General features: G+C 40.0%; 2 protein-coding genes across 10 annotated transcripts in view; one reads left to right on the top strand and one right to left on the bottom strand.

The window, feature by feature from the left end:
• LOC103041110 (zinc finger protein 239) overlaps positions 1 to 21,824 on the top strand; it is a 217,613-nt gene that overhangs the window by 8,261 nt on the left and 187,528 nt on the right. The window lies entirely within an intron of this gene.
• Positions 10,718 to 21,824, bottom strand: part of LOC103043686 (zinc finger protein OZF-like) — a 33,999-nt gene continuing 22,892 nt past the window's right edge. For 3 of the 4 annotated variants that reach the window (XM_049476783.1, XM_049476781.1, XM_049476782.1), the window contains exon 2: positions 10,718 to 12,842. In XM_049476783.1, the coding sequence (XP_049332740.1) occupies positions 11,211 to 12,695 (1,485 nt within the window). In that variant the 5' untranslated portion in view covers positions 12,696 to 12,842 and the 3' untranslated portion in view covers positions 10,718 to 11,210. Of the gene's footprint in view, positions 12,843 to 17,715; positions 18,141 to 21,824 lie in introns of those variants that run through there. The other variant, XM_049476780.1, reaches the window with a different exon arrangement.

Below are 21,824 nucleotides of genomic sequence, written 5' to 3'. Positions count from 1 at the left end.
AGGCGCCTTCCGCGCGAATCACGAGAACTGCAGGTAGTGAGACGCGGTGCAGCTGAAGGTGCGCCGGCAAAGGGGAGTGAAAGGAGAGAGGGGGGGGCAGGAGAAGGAGCGGTGACAGGAGCAGAGATCACCAGTGAGCAGGCTGAGACAGGGTGTGACGGCTGACCGCACAGTTCGCAGAAGAGGGATGGACGGCCAGCGAAAATACGGCAATAAAGCTCGAGATTCAGGGTGCCCAAATAGGTAGCGATGTTCCATTGCTGCAGGCGCGCAGCTGCCTGTGCGGAGAAAAGGCGATGGTATTCATAAAATCCCGATCCTCCGTATCGCACAGCCATGTCAAGGATGATGGACAGGTAATCATCGAGTTCCTGCCGGCGGGCAGGGAAAACAGCGCAGATAACATCGCGGAAAGTAGAAAACGCGAGAGCGAACTCAGGCACGGTAAGGATCTTGGAGGCGCGGGATTCAGAAGATCCGAGCGTGAGCGATACGCCCCCGACATCGAGAAGGCGGGGTGCCGCAGCGGCAGCTGATGGACGTAGGAGAGAGGAAAGGTCTACATCCGCACCTTGCAGGATTCGCTGGTGTAGAGATGGCTGAACCAGAGGAGGGCAGAAGGAGCGGGCACCGGCTGGAGGCGGGGCGGGAGCTGCGGTGGAGAGGGAGAAGGAGCCGTCGTGGACCTGAGGAGTGGGGAGGAGAGGCTGGGCAGCTTGAACACTCGGAGCACCTGAGGAGAGAGTGAAAGGAAGAGAAAGTGATGTTAGCTGCTGAACGGCCTGGGGGGGATCAGAGAAAACGGGAACAGGGGGAACAGGGGGGGCTTGGGGAACTCGGGGGGCTTGGGGAACTCGGGGGGCTTGGGGAACTCGGGGAACTCGGGGAACAGATGAGCCGGAGGGAACAGGAGCATGGGGAACAGGTGGGTTGGAGGGAACAATAACGGGGGAAACATGGGGGGCTTGGGGAACTCGAGGAACTCGGTGGACGGGGGGGTTGTGGGCGGGAACGGGAACCAAGGGGGCGGAAACGGAAACGGGGGGGGGAAAAGGAAGAAACGAGGCCACTGGCGAGAAGAGCGGAAAACTCAGGAGTTGGCAAAGAGGAGAGAGAAGGAAGAGGAGCAACGAAGGGAGGAGAAGGGCGGGAAAAGACAGAAGAAAGAGTGGTAATGGGCCGGGTGGAAAGGAAGGGCCCCGCCTCACCGGCGGGGGGGGTGGAGCGGCTGGAGGGAGTGTGGGCGGGGCGGCCGTGCCGCCTGGGTGAAGTTGAGGTGACGTCATCGAAGCCGCGCGGGGGATCTTCGGATGGCGGCGTCTGAGGAGAGTAAGAGAGAAAAAAGGGTCCTCTTAGGAGCGGAACGGGCGAAATGGATCCTGCGGTCCCTGAGGACCTTCTGCAAACCAGCGACGGTCCACTCGGACATGGAGCGGGCTGGAGCCGGAGATGGGGAAAGCAGCGCACGGGAGGTGGAGGCCACAGGGGAGCTGCGGCGGCGAGATACACGCTGGGAGCGCCGTGCGGGAGGAGGGGAGGCCTGAGATGAACGGCGGGAACGTCCAGAGCCGGGGTGGGCCACGCCAGAGCGGCCGCGCCGGGCCGGGGAGAGATCACGCCGAGCCTGGGAGCGGTGGTATCGGGATGGGGAGCGATCACGTCGGGCTGTGGAACGGCCTTGCCGAACCTGGGAGCCGGTAACCACCGAAATAGCAGGGGCATCGGGCACGGAGACGACGGATCGCAGCCTTGAAGTGGGGCGGGATGAAGCAATGGACGAGGAGCCGGAAAACAACTCCGAGTCCGAGGCAACTAGATCCAGATCCATGGTGAGTGAGTGACGGTGAACTTCGAAAACAGGTAACTTGGCAGTCACGCGAGGTTGAACGTCACAAAGGTGAGGGGAAACAGGGAGGTATATATATATGGCCAAGGGGAGGAGCTTGTAATTGAGGCACGCTCCATATACCAAAACTCTGTTAATACTTAACATCACTTACGAAGTACTCTGCCATGCTCACCTTCAGCAGGCAGCGGCATTATGAGGCTCTGTACAAAACTAGTAATGGGTACATTAATTTTACTTTCTCAAATTGTGACCTGGCCATAAAAACGAACTAGCATGGGCCTTTATAGAGCTGTGTAGTTCACGGTTAGTTTCGCTGGAGATGTATAGCAGGCAGAGCAAGAGCAGCCAGAGAAAAAGCGGCGTATCTTTACTGAGCCCTGGAGGGGCTCTGGATAAATATATATATATATATATATATATATATATATATATATATATATATATATATATATATATATATATATATATATATATATATATATATATTATTTTGAACGAATGATGTAACAGTTCGTGCTCACGTTTTTTTTTCTTTCGAGTGAACGATTAGCAATTTGGAGCTCATGATTTCTTAAATTTGAGCGAACGATTTTTATGCGCACTAACCACAAGTCAAAGGTATAATGCAATGTGGAATGCAGTGTGTTTATTAATTTCTTATTTTTAACAAAAATAGATTTATGACCTCAGAAACGTACTTAAACAGTGTAATCACAGACTGTACATATTATAGTAACACCAACAGGACCAAGGCCTTTAAGCTTTCCATACAATCGCCTTTTACAGGTATATAATGACTGAAACAAAATTGCAATTCATGTATAATATAAGCTGTTTCTATATCTAATAAAATAGACTAAAGATCTGCATATCACAGTGTCCTGCTCAAGAAACATGGCACAAGGATCATATACAAATACATAAAAAACAAATAATTATAAACTTGTTAAAGCTATATTTTCTGCATTATGTGTTTAACAATTTTGCTACAAAGATTTACATATAGATGGTATCTAAGTATCATGAATGTGATAATGATGTAACGAGGAGGCTGACTGAATGTTATTGAGAAATTAATAAAACACAATTCCACATTGCATCAAAACTTTGACTTGATATGGTTTATATAACACACATACAGTCATCCAGCAACAGTAAAATGTTTATTTCCTTTCATGACTAGAATTGACTGTATTTGTGTTTCTTTGGTTGCAATAAGCTCTCACACGGGAGGCGTCTTGTGGCGGGGATGTCGACTCCCTCCGAGCTTCATGTCAAATTGAGTTAGCTACATTCCTAAACTGGTGCTTTTTGGTGCTCTATTGTTACTGTTAGCTAAAACCATGTCCAGATTTTGCTGTGGTGGCGTTGCTACCGGTATTCTAGCCTTATACACTAAACTGCACTCCAGTGTCTGAGGTGTTCCGCTGTTTTACCTTGCTTAATCCAATCAAAGGAACATAAATAAAAATCAATTCCTGTTATTAATAAAGAAAATCAACCTTTTACTATTGGAATAAGTTATTAAATTGATAAAACATTATAAAATATACTGCCCCCTTAAATTAACATCTTTTCAATTTAATTAAACATTGTATTATTTTATTTTTACTACTACTTAAGATTTATATACTGTTATAGATTAATGGCCGCTCTTGAACTATTCATAGACAACTGTCACGAGGTCCTTTTAGGGGCTCAGGCGCCCAAGAATGATAATCACGATAGTAACGTTGTTGAAACAATGCTCTTTATTCTGTTGATTGACCTGATGTCACACTTCTGATATGTCCTGTGTGTGTGTGTATGGCGTCAAAATGGGGTCAAAAGTTTTGAGAACCAAAAGTGTAATCCATGACCAATAAATTTTCATTTGAAAACGAGAGGACTATTATTGATATCAAGAATTTTAAAATCAGGTTTGTAGACAGAATAATTAATATTGAATAGAGAGTTTAATAAGAAATCCGTTTTCGCTTTCAGTTGTTTTTTTCTCAGTTATGCTTCTCTCGCTCTCGCTTTCAACTTGAAAACTTTCTCGCTATTAGTTTTGACCCTGTTTTTACGGGTGGGCGGGGACTAGTCGGTCATTGGCTGCTGGAAATTAACCCCGCCCATTAAGGTCATTCCAACTAGCTCTCATCCTCAAAAAAACCCGCGACTTATGGCTAGTGGAAAATGACGAACCAGCTAGCAGAGGTAAGTTAAGTTGTCTGTTTCTGATTTTTCAGCTAATTTAACGATCATGTCTTTTAACGTTACACTATAGGTAGTTTTATAGGAGTGTAACAGTACACGTATTCGTCCCAAACTGTCACAGTGCGGGAGTTCGCGCACTGGTTCACAGTGCTGTAGATCACAGGCGAGCTGCGGCCTGAAAACCGGACACCGCTGGAGCTCTTCAGCCGCTTTTCCACTGCAGGGACAACTGGTTATGAACGCCGTGCCGCCGCGGTGTTCCTGGCTGGTTCTGACCCGTTAGCTTTTGAAACCATATTAAGGTTAATGTAAAGGAAAAGGTAAAACATTGAATTTCATTGCTGTGTGAGCATCTGCCCTAAAACAATCCATACTGAGTTTTTCACTTGTAGCTACTCGTATTAGCCCAGCTAACGACGCTTTAGAAGGTATTTTTTTTTGAAAGACATATTTTAAATGTTTTATCTCCGTATCTGCTGAAAATATGTTTAAAAAAGTAATACATCTGTCCCCTCTGTGCGTCTTATTTAAATCTAAATTGTTATATTTCTTCTGATATGATACACTCACCACTCCGGGGAACCCCTCGAGTGTATCTAGTGATCAAGCTGATCAAATGATCTCAGTGCTCTTTTTCTGCTTTTTGCTCTGCTGCCTCCTGCATTGAGAACACTGGAGATCTGTTAGTTTGTTTTGAGACGAAAAAAACAGAAACACCACCTACAATTTGGAGTGATGGTGGTAGTACGGGTGAGGAAGAAGAGCCCTGGCCCAACTTAGATTCGATGGCTGTATTCGGAATGGCATACTACATACTACTCGCGTACTAAATCTGCCTAAAGCTAGTATGCAGTACACAGTATGCGACCAAACTGAGTATCTGTAGTGCACTACAGGTACCCGGATGGTGTACTACTCCGCTCTGATTTCGCAGTGTGCATGGAGAGCTATCTTTGTGCTGTACTGCATCCCATCATGCATCGCGACTGGCTTCTCCAGCTCGCTTCAGAAAAAAACAAGATGGTGGCGAGTGCGAGAGATTTTTAAATTATGGAAATATATATTTTTTTAAATTAAGGGAATTATTTTGGAAAGTATTGGCGCACCGCTGTCGAGACCCTCCGCTGCCCCTTTTAATAAATAATTCCCTCAGTTTTAATAAATTATTCTGTTATTTTAATAAATAATTCCCTCAGTTTTAATACATTATTCTGTTATTTTAATAAATAATTCACCCAGTTTTAATAAATTATTCTGTTATTTTAATAAATAATTCACCCAGTTTTAATAAATTATTCTGTTATTTTAATAAATAATTCCCTCAGTTTTAATAAATTATTCTGTTATTTTAATAAATAATTCACCCAGTTTTAATAAATTATTCTGTTATTTTAATAAATAATTTCCTCAGTTTTAATAAATTATTCTGTTACTTTAATAAATAATTCCCTCCGTTTTAATAAATTATCCTGTTATTTTAATAAATAATTCCCTCAGTTTTAATAAATTATTCTGTTACTTTAATAAATAATTCCCTCCGTTTTAATAAATTACCCTGTTATTTTACTAAATAATTCCCTCAGTTTTAATAAATTATTCTGTTACTTTAATCAATAATTCCCTCAGTTTTAATAAATCGTTCTCTTTATTTAATAAATAATTCCAATAAATCGTTCTGTTAATTTAATAAATAATTACCTTTGTTTAATAAATTGTTCTGTTGATTTAATAATTACCTCAGTTTTAATACATATTTTTCTTTTAAATAAGGGAATGATTTGAATACAAATTAATAAAATCGTTTCACTTATGCAATGTGTCTCATTTCTTTTATTGTTGAGATTGTGTAAAAATGAATGAGAGTTGTTTAAATGTTTTCTTCTTGTTGGTACTTACATGGAGGAAAATAGTAATCTACTAAAATAAATAGGAAAACATATTTAAATATAACTGGAACATACTGGTTGTGGGGGCTTCTGCTAAATGGTTGTTAGAATTGGGTTAACTGCACTTACACTGAACTCTAAAATAAAAGCAGCAATTGCTGTTCTGGACAGTATACAGATCTTATTAGTTTTAATAATGAAAAGGTAGGACATTTTTCATGTTCTTTCTGTTTACAACTCACTCTGAGGAATTCGGACCATGTAGGGTACTACACTCAAAAGTGTTGCAGTACTGAATACTACTGTTGTAGAAAAGAAAATGAAAGGTGGGCTACCCCCACCTCTCGTCCGGGGTACAACTCCCCTACGTGTTCGTTTGATAGAGAGAGTCAGACAGGTGGAGTGAAGTGAAAGCAAACCAAGTATTTATTACAAAGCTCTGAATATTCAGGAGAACCCACACATGAAAGACCGTCTAACAGCCGTCCCAGCATAAGTTCTGACCCCCCTCTGATCTGACTCCATGTTTTATACCCCAAATGACGTGAAACCTGTTGATGAGGCGTTGCTAAAATCATCTCATGTTAGCATGCGTAATTTCACGTGTTAGTACTCAAGTTTCACGTGTCTGACCGGACCACTAGTGTTTGACCTTGACTGTGTTCTTCCAGGATGGAACATCGTGGCACTATCTGTGTGTGTGCGTCACCCCCGCTTTGAAGCAGAGGTTTTTAGGGAGGCACTCACTCACCAAAATGCCGCTTTGATCTAAGAGCCTCTTCTGTAGCAATTTAGCCTAGTACCGAGCGTACCAGTCGAGTTGATGACCGTTAGTTAGGGTCATGCAGTAAACAAAATACTTCAAGCCTGAGCTACATCTCATATGTTATATGTTAATGTGTTAGTAACGCGTGGTTAGTCCGCCATATAACAAATCCTATGTGTTAGTAAATGTATCATGTTGGTTAATTTGTCATAATAAGGTCGGTGTTAGTCACATGCCTGATCAAACAATGTTTTACTATATATGTAAAGAATATACTGTGATTATTGGTTAATCTTCTATATAATTGCGTGTAAAATACACTGTGAATAAAAATGATCAAATATAATGTGAGTATTGGTTAATGCATATAAAATACAAGGTTTCACACAATGATTATGTAATTATAGATACTAAGATAAGTAATCATAACTGAAAGATATTTGTCAATCAACCCAAAGTATAATAAACAGTTACTCTTCACTACATACTGGGCAGTGTGTAGTATGCAGTACATACTAGTGCAGTATGCAGTACGCAGTATAGTAGTATGCCATTCCGAATACAGCCCATGTTTTATTTGTGGTAGTGGGGCGCATGCGCATTTAACTTTCTGGCGGCTAAAATACGAAAGCAGAGCAGTGCAGCCAACAACCAGTGTTGGGCACGTTACTTTGAAAAAGTAATTAGTTATAGTTACTCGTTACTTCTCCAAAAAAGTAACTGAGTTACTAACGGAGTTACTCTACTATAAAAGTAACTAGTTACCAGTAAAAGTAACTATCGCGTTACTTTTTAATATTCGCCCGTTAAAAAAAAAGGAAATCAATTATGTATTTACTATTATTATTAGAAAAATAACAAACGAAAATAAACCCAAAATGTTGACAAAAATATAATCTAACGAATTACAAAAAATAAAAACGAAATTCTTCACAGAACCAAAGAAAATTACTAAAACATATAATACTGAAAAAAACGGAAAAAACGGAAAAACGCGTCTGGGGATGGAGTTAAACAAACCAAGCCACACTCAAAGGAAATATGTATATATAACCAAAACAAAATAATGGACAAAAACAACAATCTAATGACCGTTAAAATAGTATTAATATAACAGCTTCACCAAAAGAGAATAGACCCGACCCAGCCCGAGCCTGTGCACATTCAGCCCAAGCCCGAACCATGAACTGTCATTATGAGACCGAGCCAACCCAAACCATAAACTGTCTGTTTTCGGGCTGATTGAATGAGCGAAATATAATCAGAATTATGTTAATTAACACTGTAACATAGCATAAAACTATTATTTAATTAAAATGATTTTTAGGAACAGCTACACACAGTGCTGCAAGTCAAACGCGGAGGTGTTCACGTGCGCCCAGAGCTACGTGATTACATTTTTCATTTTATTATAGTTTAATTCAGTAAGTTTTAATTTGTTTTTAGGGTGGGCTTGCTAGTTTTTATTAGTTTTCACACATCTCATCAGAGAGATCAATCTAATAAACGTGAGAGAGAGAGAGAGAGAGAGAGAGAGATTTGCTTGTTCTGGAATGAGCTACTCACAGGTAAATGTTCTCACATACTGTATCTCCTGTTTCTCTTTCATCTGCCTTGCGCTCATATTGTAATCCCATGTAATCTGCAGTTTTTCAGTGTTTTCTGTCGTATTTTGCGGCTAGCGCGAGCGCTTTACACAAGAACTAACGCCACAGACCACGAGGTGATGCGCTCGGCAACACCGCCCGCTGTACAACTCCGCTGTACAACAGCGCTTATAAATAAATTAAACACGAAAATTCAGTAATTTTAGTCGTTTTAGTTAGTTTTATAAACACTAAATACAGTTCGAGATAGTTATGTTTTTTCCTTTTAATTACCGTTTTTATTAGATTCAGTTAACACAAATGTTTTTTTCACTTTCAGTTTTCGCTATTTCGTTAGCTTTAGTGAACAATAATAATTGGTTACTTAGCAACATTGTGATTATCACACCAGAGCTTTATATAAAATAAAAATATGAGCCCGATTTTGGGACGGTCTTTGGGTCAGGTCGGGTTCGGGCAGAGAATCTAAGCTCTAAAAGAGAAAGAAGCAGCACCACAAAAACCGGAGCAGCTAAAAAAAGCTTAACGTCCTTAAATCGGAACTTGGCCTGTCCACGGCAATCACTGAACTGATTAGAGCAGCAAATCGTCACAATTGTGCCTCACTTCACCACGCCAAACCACAGGCACAGCGGCCAGAAGCTCAAGTTCACCGGAAAGAAGAGGGGTTAACCAGGGCAAAGCAAAGTTACAACAAAAAAAAGTTCATAGAGCGGCTAAAGTAACGTGCAGTAACGGGGTGTCGGAAATGGTAACGGCGTTATAGTTACAGTCAGAGTAATTAGTTAGATTACTCGTTACTGAAAAAAGTAACGGCGTTAGTAACGCCGTTAGTTTTAACGCCGTTACTCCCAACACTGCCAACAACTAATACTGACTGCAGCCTGCGGGGGTCCAGTCCCGCCCACTCTGTCCGCGTCACGCGCGGTAAGGCGGAGATGGACGTCCAATAAAAAGTCCGAAAAAAAAACCCGCTAAATGCCCTTTTCTTTGTTTACTTCCGTTCAGAGGCGGAACTAAGATATGACGCGGACAAGGTGGGCGGGACTGGACGCACTGAACGTCCAACTCCGCCTTCCCACAGGTGAAGTCAGACAGTACCCTCTGGCCAACGGCGGACGAGCTACCTACCTCTCAGGCCAAAAGACTGTTTCCATCTCTGGATGAAGCATCTCTTCAGATTGACATCTAGGAAATGTTAAAATCAGATTTGCTCAAAGAGCAGCACAAGGATGTTAGTGTGACTAAATTCTGGATCAACATGATTCCCCAGTTCAGGCAGGCAAGACAGATTGCAATGCTACTTCTTACATTATTTTCCTCCACCTATATCTGTGAGTTATCATTTTCTTCAATAAACATTATCAAAAGCCAGGGCAGAAACAGACTTAGAGTAGTGTCTTTGCATTGCCACTACAGAGCACCACCCCAATTTCAGGTCTCTTGTTTCAACCCACCGCTGTCACTTCTCTCATTGAATGGTGAGTAAAATAACGCAGCTGCAGTTCATATACCTAATTAATGACATGCACTAAAACAGCAAACAAATAGCTATTGTACTATCTGTCTAATTAGCTAACATTATGCGACTAATGCACTGGCCCTTTTGTGTTGTTGGCTGAATGTGGCCTTTAGGAAAATGTAATTGGGGACCCCTGGTGTACACTATCCCCTTAAGCTGATAACGTAGAGATGCAGAGAGTAGTTGTGCTGTACCACTAGACCCACTGGACCCCTGCTCCTTTATTCTGCTTATTTTATTTTCGTAGTAACACCTTAGATGTTCTTTTACTGTTTCCTTATCCCACTAAACAAAGAGACGTTGAAACGACATCTTTTCTAGGTAATTTTTGCACGTCCAGTTTTGGTCTCCTGAAGGTGCAGACTGTGACCCAACTGAATCCAGTGGGGGTCAGCACACAGCGGCACGCCTTCTGCATGCAATGTGAAAGCACCTTAAGGGGGCTGTGTATTAATGAGCATCAGGTTAGTGATGATGTGGCCAATTGATGGTAATCACAGCACACCTGTAACAAATCATGAGCGGAATGCTCCTTTCCCTGCAAGCTACCTAAACTGGCAGCCCAAGGAGTTAGCCTACTTTTCCCTCAAAATATTACGGCTTCATTTTTGTTATCACGACTTTATTTTAATGACAGCTTTTGTTCTCTAAATATTATAACTTTAATTTTGTAATATTAAGATTTTTTTCTCAAAGTGATCTGTTTTTATTTTTTTTAAGAGAGCCATAAAATGCTTTGGAAAAAATGAAAGGAAACAAAATGATATTCCATGAAGTAAGGATCATTTTTTTAACTTTTATTTCTTGACTATCAAGCATGCCTCGCATCCTCTTTAAAGCCTTAATACCCTATTGTTTATTAAGTTATATAAACTCTGTAGCTGGAAATAGTTGAAATTGGTTTGTGTCTTTATTCGATGTAAAGTACATTTTCTTTTTACAGATTTTAGGTACACACAAGAAAAGCAAGTTAAAGTAAAATGGAGAAAATTTTTTTCAACTGGTCAACACATTTAAAAGCAAATTGAGAGGTTAAGAGAACCTCTCTCCTAAAAGTAACACAGGCTCAATCAAGCAATTATACATTTGTGTAAATTATATGCAAATAAAAGAATCAAATACATCTGCTTCCTGTTCACTGGTTTACAAGTACAGTACTCATGGTTCATACATACTCTTCAGAATTAGCTCATATGTTTATTCTGAGCAAAACAGCAAAAGAGTCTTGATAACAGCCTTCAGCAGAACTTTTACATCGCCTGCTAAACAACATTCTCAACACAGCTAAAGAAATTACATATTATTAGGTATAGATTATTACAGCATAACTCTCAAGGATGCACAATTTGTAAAACATGTCTGTTTGCCCTCAATTGTGCCTTCAGTCCATTTTTGGATCTGTGTTGGGACTGCCATTGGGACAATGACTGCTCTTAGTGCACTTGTGTGCCATTAACATTTTCGAATACCTAAAACTATTCCCGCAGTCTGAGCAGTGATATGGTTTCTCCCCTGTGTGAATACGCTGGTGTTCCAAGAACCGACGTTGTGTAGTAAAACTCTTCCAACACTCTGTGCAGTGATATGGTTTCACCCCAGTGTGAACGCGCTGGTGTAGTTTGAGATGACTCAGTTGATTAAAACACTTCCCACAGTCTGAGCAGTGATACGGTTTCTCTCCTGTGTGAATGCGCAGGTGTCTTTTGAGATCACTTTGTGTAGTAAAACTGCTCCCACATTCTGCACAGTAATACGGTTTCTCTCCTGTGTGAATGCGCTGGTGTAGTTTGAGATAACTCTGTGTCGTAAAACTACTGCCACACTCTAAGCAATGATATGGTTTCTCTCCAGTGTGAATGCGCAGATGTAATTTGAGATTGCCCAGTTGATTAAAACTCTTCCCACAGTCTGAGCACTGATACGGTTTCTCTCCTGTGTGAATGCGCTGGTGTAGTTTGAGATGATTCAGTCGATTAAAGCTCTTCCCACAGTCTGAGCAGTGATGAGGTTTCTGTCCTGTGTGAATGTGCTTGTGTTTTTTTAGATCACTCTTTGTAGTAAAACTGCTCCCACAGTCTGAACAGTGATACGGTTTCTCACCTGTGTGAATTCTCTGGTGTTTTTTAAGATCACTCTGTGTAGTAAAACTGCTTGCACAGTCTGAGCAGTGATACGGTTTTTCACCTGTGTGAATGCGCAGGTGTTTTCTGAGATTACCCAATTGATTAAAACTCTTACCACACTCAGAGCATAGATACGGTTTCTCTCCTGTGTGAACACGCTGGTGTTTTTTGAGATCACTCTGTGTAGTAAAACTGCTCCCACAGTCTGAGCAGTGATACGGTTTTTCACCAGTGTGAATTCGGTGGTGATTGTTGAGATCACTCTGTGTAGTAAAACTGCTCCCGCACTCTGAGCAGTGATACGGTTTCTCTCCTGTGTGAATGCGCAGGTGTTTTTTGAGATTGCCCAGTTGATTAAAACTCTTCCCACATTCTGAGCAGTGATACGGTTTCTCTCCTGTGTGAATGCGCTGGTGTTTTCTGAGATCACTCTGTGCAGTAAAACTGCTCCCACAGTCTGAGCAGTGATACGGTTTCTCTCCTGTGTGAATTCGCTGGTGTTTTTTGAGATCACCCAGTCTAGTAAAACTGCTCTCACAGTGTAAGCAGTGATAAGGTTTTTCTCCTGTGTGAATGAGCAGGTGTTTTTTGAGATTACCCAGTTGATTAAAACTCTTCCCACAGTCTGAGCAGTGATGTGGTTTCTCTTCTGTATGAATGCACTGTTGTAGATTGAGATCACTCTCTTTAGTAAAACTGCTCTCAGAGTGGTGAAATTCCTCCTTGCCCGGACTTGGCTTCATTTTTTTTTGTGAGATGTAGCAAACTACTGTAGCAGGTACTGGAGATTCTTCTGGATGCCTTGTGCTTCACCTCTTTCAGTAGTTAAACATTTCTAGGTTGTTTGTGGTGATACATTTTAGGAGAAGACTAGGAATAGTTTGCATTTTCTGAAAAAGACAAAGAAAAAACTTGGTTAACTTTAGAATTGCACTTTGTGAACACAACTACTGGAACACATTCTAATCCATGGGAATCCATGGGAATCCATGGGAATTATAATATAAAGTTATAGCTCTTTCTGCAGTAGGCTGTCAGCAGGCAACCACTGCAAAAAATATCTGTAGAAAGGTCAGTGGTGACAGCTTACTGCAGAAAGAGCTACAACAAGAGGATCCTCGATTTTAGGCAATATACGTTAACTCATTTACATTTAGCTACTTAACAAGTTTCCATTTTCTCTGAGTCGGTATTGTTACACCGACTTCTGTGACTCAATTTGTGTGACCGCAAAGGTTTCTATTTCTCAGTTTCTAGACAAAGCGGTCTTGGCATAGGGGCCCCTAATAGACCACTAAATTCATGCGTCATTGTGTAGTCCTTGTATGGCTTCCGTGTCTAAGCGTTTTTTGCCTATGAGGAAAATGAATGGGCTTCTCAAAACTGGCCTCTATCGCATTCTGTGGTAAATAAATTTGTTCAGAACCATGTACATTTATTTCTGTATACATTTTACTCCTAAACATCACTGGATCCTCTTAATTTAAAAATCGTTTAAGGGTAGTAATGAAAAAACGTTAGCATGTGAGCAAGGGGCTCCGTTGTTATGCTTTCTTTCACTTTGTTTACGCTTGAGTTCAGATCCCTGTTCAGCCTTACTGACAGGGCTCTCGCCTCATTGGGCGTCAGGGAGTTTGCGCCCACTTTGCAAGCGAGGTCAGTGATTAGAGCAATGAATCGCAACCATTACAATATACTGCAATAAAAAATAGCTTTTGGATAATGTCTGCTAACAGACTAGGGGGGTTTGGGTTATCTAACATATACAGTTGAGGACGATATTATTAGCCCCCCTATGAAATTTTAAGTCTCCTCAAGATTCTGGCAAGATCCTTTTTAGCAGAGCAAGGCAGTTCTAACAGAGCATTTCTGAACATACAATTTTTCATTAGAAGGACCAAAATATTTATATTTGTGCACCAAAATATTATTATGTAAGAATAAGCTAAAATGACCAGGGACATTATTATTAGCCCCCTTTAAGAAATTAACATTTATTAAGTCATCACACAAGCCACTTTTGTGCAGTGATGTGCTTTACCTTCTCAGGTGATGTGCATAAAGGTGATCAGGTGAAACAGATGACTGCACTCAATTAAGTTAAGTTAATTAACTCATTTAAGTTAAAACATGGTATAAAAGCCTCATTATGGAGCTGGCAGTTGAGGAAGCAACATGCCAAAAACAAAGGAAATCAGTTTGGACCTGAGAAAAAGAATTATTGATGCACACAAAGCAGGAGAGGCATATACAAAGATATCCAAGCGTTTCCAAGTGTCAAGAACTGGAGTGAGAGGCATCATTCAGAGATTCAAAGACAGCAACACAGTGCAGAACAAGCCTGGCAGAGGTAGAAAGAGAAAGATTTCAGAGAGACTGGAAAGAATACTAGTGAGAAATGTGTCTAGAGACCCCAGATTAACTTCCAAGGCACTGGCAAATGACTTGGCCACATCAGGAATCATAGTCTCTAAGAAGACCATCACTAGAGCTCTGCACAGGAATGACCTGCGAGCGTGCAGACCAAGAAAAACTCCACTTTTGAGGAAGAGGCACCTTCAAGCAAGACTTAAGTATGCTCGGGACAACCTGGAGAAAAATTATTCATACTGGAAGTGTGTCTTATGGTCTGATGAGACTAAACTAGAGCTCTTTGGCCACAGGGACACTGCTTATGTTTGGAGAAAAAAAGGACAGGCATTCAACCCAAAGAACACCATCCCCACAGTGAAGCATGGTGGTGGGAGTATTATGCTATGGGGATGCTTCAGTGCATCTGGAACTGGAAATCTTGTCAAGGTGGATGGAATCATGAATAAAGAAAAATGTGACTATTTTGAAAGAGAACCTTAAGCAGTCAGCTGTGAAACTGGGTCTGAGACGTCACTTCATTTTCCAACATGACAATGATCCTAAACACACATCCCTCCTGGTGAAGAACTATCTCCAGATGACCAAAGTGAATGTCATTGAATGGCCTGCACAAAGCCCTGACTTAAATCCAATAGAAAATCTGTGGGGTGACCTAAAGAAAAATGTCCATGCAAGACAACCATCGAATCTAGAGGAACTTGAGAGATTTGCCAAAGAAGAATGGGCCAGGATTCCTCAAATGAAGTGTGAGAGACTTGTTGTAAACTACAACAAACGTCTGCAGGCAGTAATCCAGCAAAAAGGATACACAATTAACTATTAGGATGTGGGGGGCTAATAATTTTGACCCTGATAGTTTTTGTGTTTTGTGTAATATCTTCATTTCTGAGTGGAATACAATATAGTGTAAGCATCCAAAATAAAACTACGATGTCTAAAAAAGCTGTGTTTAGTTTATTTTGCTCTGGTTAATATCACTTGGAAAATCCTTAGAAAACAAGGACTATTTTGTAAGGGGGCTAATAATATCGTCCTCAACTGTATATTAGATTTAAAAAATCACTATGAAATGTAAAGTTACACTCTGTTTTTATAAAAGAACACCATAGTAAGAAGTGCCTTTATTGTGTAGTTTTTTCAGATTTTGTCATTTTATTTCAGCATTATGCAGCATTATAGAAAACAAAAAATTAAAAATACACAACACTACTGATTTTTTAACAGTGGAGGAAATGTAAGTATGCAACTGAATACATACTAATAATAATAAAAAAAAAAAAAAAAATAATAATAATAATAATAATAATAACCAAATCCGTTGTTATATTATTTTAAATATTAGGTCACCATTGAGTTCACACATCACTTATTGGCATATATAATTCGGACACTGCGCGCATATTTTTTTCTGAAAACAGTAATATGGAGTAACATGTTTAGGTTATAAATTGACCTGTAGTTTAGCTGTAAATCCACAAATGTTGTTCTAAGTCAGTATAGGGTGGGCTTTTGTTATATTAGCAAAGGTGTCTCCCCGAATTCAAACCCTTAAGAATGAAAAAATGAAAGCGCGATGGCGTAGCTCTGCAGTTAAACGTAAAGCACTCGTGCTTGTAAAATAGAAACTGAGAAATAGTGCCATCTACGGCCACACAACTCAACGGTCAAACGGCAGCAACTACAGTCAGAATGGAATTTGGAATCTGAATTAAAAGAATTAAATATGATATCGGCAAGTCTGATCCTGGTGTGTTTTTTCTTTGGCAAACCAGCGTTACAGTCGGCACAGTTTTTCAAATTTAGCCTGGATCCAATAGTGATTGTGCATTATAATAGAGTCTGTTACAGATCTGTCTGTGCATCATCAAATCCAATCTGATCTGGGCCAGAAAGGCACATATGTGAATCACAGCTACAGAACAAAAGCAATAAAATAATTTAAAAAAATAACATAAAAAAACGTTTTTACATCATATAATGATATAGAGCAAAAATATCTAAATAAATGGATAAAGCTATAGTAATATCCTGCTTCTTGGTGTGGTACAAAATCCACTGATAATAAATAAACATAACTTTAGTTGTTAAAGCAATTATGTTTATTTTAGTAATAATTTCTATTTACAGACATATAAATTAATCAAATGTTTCCAGTTAGCTGGAAGGACAAACTAAGGGAAAAAGGGGAAGAGTTCACCCAACAGCGTTAAATAAGAGCAACTGTTAATTTTAACACTTTAAGGTTGCAGGAAAAGCTATATGTGCTTTACCTGATAAATAGAACTCATTTTCTTGTCTTTTTCTTTTTATGTTTATATCAGAAAGTGTATGTGAACTCGACTGCTGCGATGCTATACTAACAAGCCTCCAGGCCTTTGTTGTAAAACCACTTCAATGGTCCAGAACGCAGCAGCGCCTGGTCTTAAACCAGCCAAAACGAGCATGTTACTCTACTGGCTACCGGTTGCTGCTCATATTAAATTCAAAGCCATACTATTGCCTGTCTACAAGGTGATTGCCGAATAGACTCCTTCCTAAGGCTTATATTTATGTAGGGTGAAAAATGAATAGTATCAATAAATAAATACACACATAGATAATTGCATAGATAAAAAATTACATTCAGACATATATTTTGTCATGGAAAAAGTACACACTTGAATTTATATCAGGAATCTATTTTCATGCGTCTGTTTCTGTATGTATTTATTAATTTCAACATTCATTTATTTGTTTATTTATTAAAACATTTATTCATTCACTTATTTAGCATCCCTTGCTATCTGTAAGAACCTCCTAAAGACAGAGCTATTTAAAGAGCACTTACCCTCCTAACACCTCTAACTAACTAATCCACTTCTAACCTCATTTCCTTCTTCCCCTCCTTTTCTCCTCTATCCCACTGTTCCCCTTGGCGGTCTCCTTAGGCCCAGCCCAAAATATATTGCCTTGAACCTTTATGTCCTAAATGTACATTATTATCGTAAGTCGAATTGGATAAACGCGTTCGCTAAATGTAATGTAATGAAATGTATTTTGAGTGGTTGTAGGAAGTGCGCCGTAAATGGTGCCGTGAAAGAAACATGACGCAGCCGGGCTGCATATGAATGATACGGTAACGTAGCAACTGCAGAACTGCAGCCCACCTAGGACTCAGCCTCGACCCTGGAGAGCAGCTATATGTCTATATGCTGATTAAAAGGTGAACTGGATCCATGTGGGTCACAGACAGACTGCTGACCAGAGCTAACTAGGAGAAGATCATCAACCGGATCCTGGATGAAGCTGCGTCTGTGCTGTTTAAATGCTGCAGCTTTTGATGTTGATGTGTTTCTGTGGGTCTAGGAGTAAATGTAGAACAGCGTGTTGAAGAGAGGAACTTCTCCATACCTTCTGTAGTTCTGCTGATCCTGTTCCTCCAGCGGTGTGGGAGAACAAAGCTCCAAAAACACTCCAGCTGTAGACCCCCGAAGATCAGCTACAGCCGGGTTATGGAGAGCCCGCCCACTCCCTGTCTCCCCCGGTATATCAGAAAATACCTGCTGAACGCTAGAGGGAGCCCGCGAGTGAGTCCTCAATGAATGGAGGTGAATGGAGCTAAATAGCTAAAAACTCTCATTTAAAATAGTGTCTAACGACTTGTCTGGGATTTTACTTTTATTTTATAAAGTAGATCAAAGTTCTTCAGTAAAACAGTAAATACATTTTACCAGTATATTTCCATTTTTCTACAGCAAGCGGGTTTTAGTCAGTAAAGGCTCATTTCTGCTACTGTGAGCTCAGTGGATAGTGATCCTGTAGTAACAGCCAGAGCACATTTTAAAGGTCTATAACTGGAGTTTAAAAGCTTTAATGATGCGTTTGGTACTGAAATTTCATATTGTTCTGTTTTGAGAAAATAAGGAAATAGTTACTATAAAGATTATTGAACATACATAGGATCTCGTTCATACTGGACTCAAGTCGGGAGCGCCCTCTACAGTCCAATAAACCTGGAAGACATTCTGAAGTGGTTATTCTCCTCTCTAGAGATTTTTTGGCTCTGTTCCGGAAATCCAACTAGCTGTCAAAATAAAAGTCCTGCTACGCTGTGATACGAGATACATGTTTACATGTCTGCTGTTTCCCAAATTATCAATGTTTTCTGTCCTGTAGATCACACTGTATTATACTTTACTCTGCTAAACTGTCTTACCCCACCAGAAGTTCACTTTACATTCAGATAAGTTTAACCAGTTGCCAGATATGTAAAGCAGAGTTTATACATTTCTGTGGACTCTGTGGAAAACATCCAGTTCTGTGTTTAATTCTGAATATTGTGCTGTTTTTAAAAACTGCAGGATTTTAAACAAAAGTGGCTGTGAAATGTAGAATGGCTCCTATATTCCCTGATTAGTGTTGTGCTATATAGGCAGTAGTGGGTTAGTGTGGTAAAAACACACGAGTGTATGAATATGTATGGATAAAGAGACTGTTCGTAACCTGCAGGTTTGTTTTTTAATTAGTTACTTTTCTGACTGCATAGGCTCATATAATAAAATATATATTATAATATATAATAAAAATCATTAAACACATTTATAATGCACAGATGCAGATAAAAACATTTAAATGCCATTTTTTGTTATTATTGGACTATACAAATTTTAGATATGGACTTTATTTCATACTTTATTATTAGGACATATTGGAGTGAATCACTTAATTTTGTTGACATCCTGAACATCGTGTGTATTGCATTTTTGCGGATTTGAAACATGTTTTAGCTTGACAATTTAACAACATTGGCAACCCTGGAGGTTCTTCGTCGTTCCGCTGGTTGCTTAGTAGCGAGACATTCTGGGAGCCATTCAGCTGCATATTTCCATTAGGCGTGTTTAGAGATAGAGCTGAGCCTCGCCCTGTCAGACAGTCTCCACCTGCAGAACTACAGCAGATCTCACGGTGTGGCTCTTAAAAGAATAAAAGTAGAACTTCCTCTGATATTATAGCATTAAACTGCATAGATATGAACTAGAATAACAGCTATGAATAAATATTAGGTTACTTATTGGAGAAATTCTAAAGCACTGATTACTGTGTATTATTAATATAAAAGGAAATGATATCAAAATGATTTAATTTGTTTTTCAAACCTACCCGGTCTACTTAATACTTAAATGGTACTATAAAAAACAGTAAATAAGTTAAAACAACCTTTCTTGTTTGCAGTTTTACAATGAATCTAGAGAGATATAAAATATAAAAGGAATTTTAGTTTTAGTGCTTTATAGCATAGACTGTATATAAAGATGGACGCCGTGTCGCCGTTCCCATTCATTCAATGAAAATGAAGCCAAAATCTTCTGCCATTTTGGCGATTCAGAGAACAGAGTCTGCGCAGTAGAGACCAGAGGAGGGAGAAAGGCTGTGGAGAGACCGCCTACTCACTTTAAATAACCCCGCCCCTGAGGGCTGCCTCGCGGTCACAGACTGCAGAGCGGGGCGGAGCGGAGCTGACGGTCTGCTATTGGTCCCGCCCATAATCAGCCCTTTTACCATAACCACACCTTTTTTGAATAGAGCTGAATAACGTTTTAAAAAACGAATTTTGTGGGGATATAAAAATTTGACAATATAAGCAGAGGTTACACTAGCTGTTACATTTAAATAATGGAGGTAGAATTACAGTATATTAGAAAAAAAACGTGATTGAGAGTTGTCTGTTTTGCCATTGAAACCTATGGGGATGGGTGGAGTTACACAGCTTTCTGCAGCCGAACAGCAGGGGGCGCCCGACCTGTGGTGGCTTCACTTTTAAGAGACGATGCTCTGTCCAGCTATATACAGTCTATGCTTTATAGTAATAAAATGACAAATGACAGAGATCATCACAAGATCATCATAATGTAAATTACATGGTTGAAGATAGATTTCCCTCATATGCTTATATTTAAGCAATAATAAACTCGACGTTCGTGCTATACTGTGTAAAATTGCAAAGCAGTGCCAATATTACACATTACAGCAAGAACCTCAAGTGTATTATTGCAATTACACCAAAGTTCCATTATCGCTGTTTACAGAAATATTTTGAGTTAATCAGGACGAGAAAATACAATCTGTTTGGTTATAAACACTCTGCGAGTTAAAATAGCTCCATTGCTGCGCTGTTTGTAGCTGCACTGTTGCTAGGTTACCTGTATGTGAGTGATATATGGAACACTTCGGTTACAGTGCATTACAGGCTGATAATGGCACTCATAGAACACCTCTCAGCCAATTCCATTGCAGGGTTGGAACTAACTGTGGTATAATTTAGAATGAACAGAAACATCATCATAGGTGTCCAAGGAGGGCAGTCAATAGCCAATGGGGCTTAAGTTCCATTGTAATCAAGTTGTTTTCGACTTGCGCAGCTTAAAGAAAGCAGCTGCAGAAACTGCCTGTAAAGATTTTACAGACAGCTGAGCTTCCTGCACAGTATTATAGGGTTATAACTCTTTCCATTTCTCTTTTCTCAAGTCAATGGTCCTGGGTCCGGTCGCTGAGGGCGTTCTAAATGATGTACCGCCCGTGGAGGTGGAGGGGAGGATTCCTTGACCTATGCAGCCTGTGAGGTGCTGGATTCCTGAGGGAGGAAAGATGGATGGAGGAAAGGAGAATGAGGATAGGAGCAGTAGCAAGTAGCAGACCTTTTAAAAATTCTGGGTAAATGACTGTGGGTTTCAAGCATGTGATGCTTGTTCAAACTCACCTGCTGCAATAAAAATTGTTGCAATTCTGTTTGTCATGCATTGTTATGGATAACAGAAAGAGGAGAAGAGAACTGTGTTAGGACCTGAGAACTGAAATTGTGTAAAAATATCAACAATCTCATTGTTACAAGTATATCTCCAGAGACCTTGTTTTTCTACTGATCCGTGTACAACATAATTAAGAAGTTCACAACCCATGGAATAGTAGCTCATCTATGTGAACATGGAAGTTTAGAATGTAGAATAACTCAGATTCGAAGAATTTCAAGCTGTCCTGCATACTTAGGGTGCATCAGTGTTTGAACTGTTAATATTTTAAGGAAATGAAGCACTATAGCAGGAGACCCAGGAGGAGCCCACTGAGACAAAAAAGCTATGTATTGCCAAAATGTACATGAGTTAGTCAAATCCTTCTGGGAAAATATCTTCTGGAAAGATGAGATCAAGACAGAGATGTTTTGGTAAAGCACATGATTCTACTGTTTTCCCAAAACATAATAAGGGCCTACAAAGAAAAGAAAACAATACCTACAGTCAAATATGGTGAAGATTCAATGTTTTGGTGTTGTTTCCCTGCCTCTGGCCCAGTGTTAGAAAGTTGGGCCTGTCTCTTTAGATCACAGATCTTCCAGCAAGACAAAAGTTTCAGGAGCGACATTCGGCTATGACTGTATATAAAAAAAAATCCCAGTTCTAATGAATAACTTGCAAAAAGTGAAAAGTTGTCCACTAGTCCTAGTTTAAAATGAAAAGGTATTGATA

The sequence above is a fragment of the Astyanax mexicanus genome, chromosome 4 (genome assembly GCF_023375975.1).
Source record: "Astyanax mexicanus isolate ESR-SI-001 chromosome 4, AstMex3_surface, whole genome shotgun sequence".
Taxonomy (NCBI): Eukaryota; Metazoa; Chordata; class Actinopteri; order Characiformes; family Acestrorhamphidae; genus Astyanax; species Astyanax mexicanus.
This window is presented reverse-complemented; position numbering and strand designations above follow the sequence as displayed.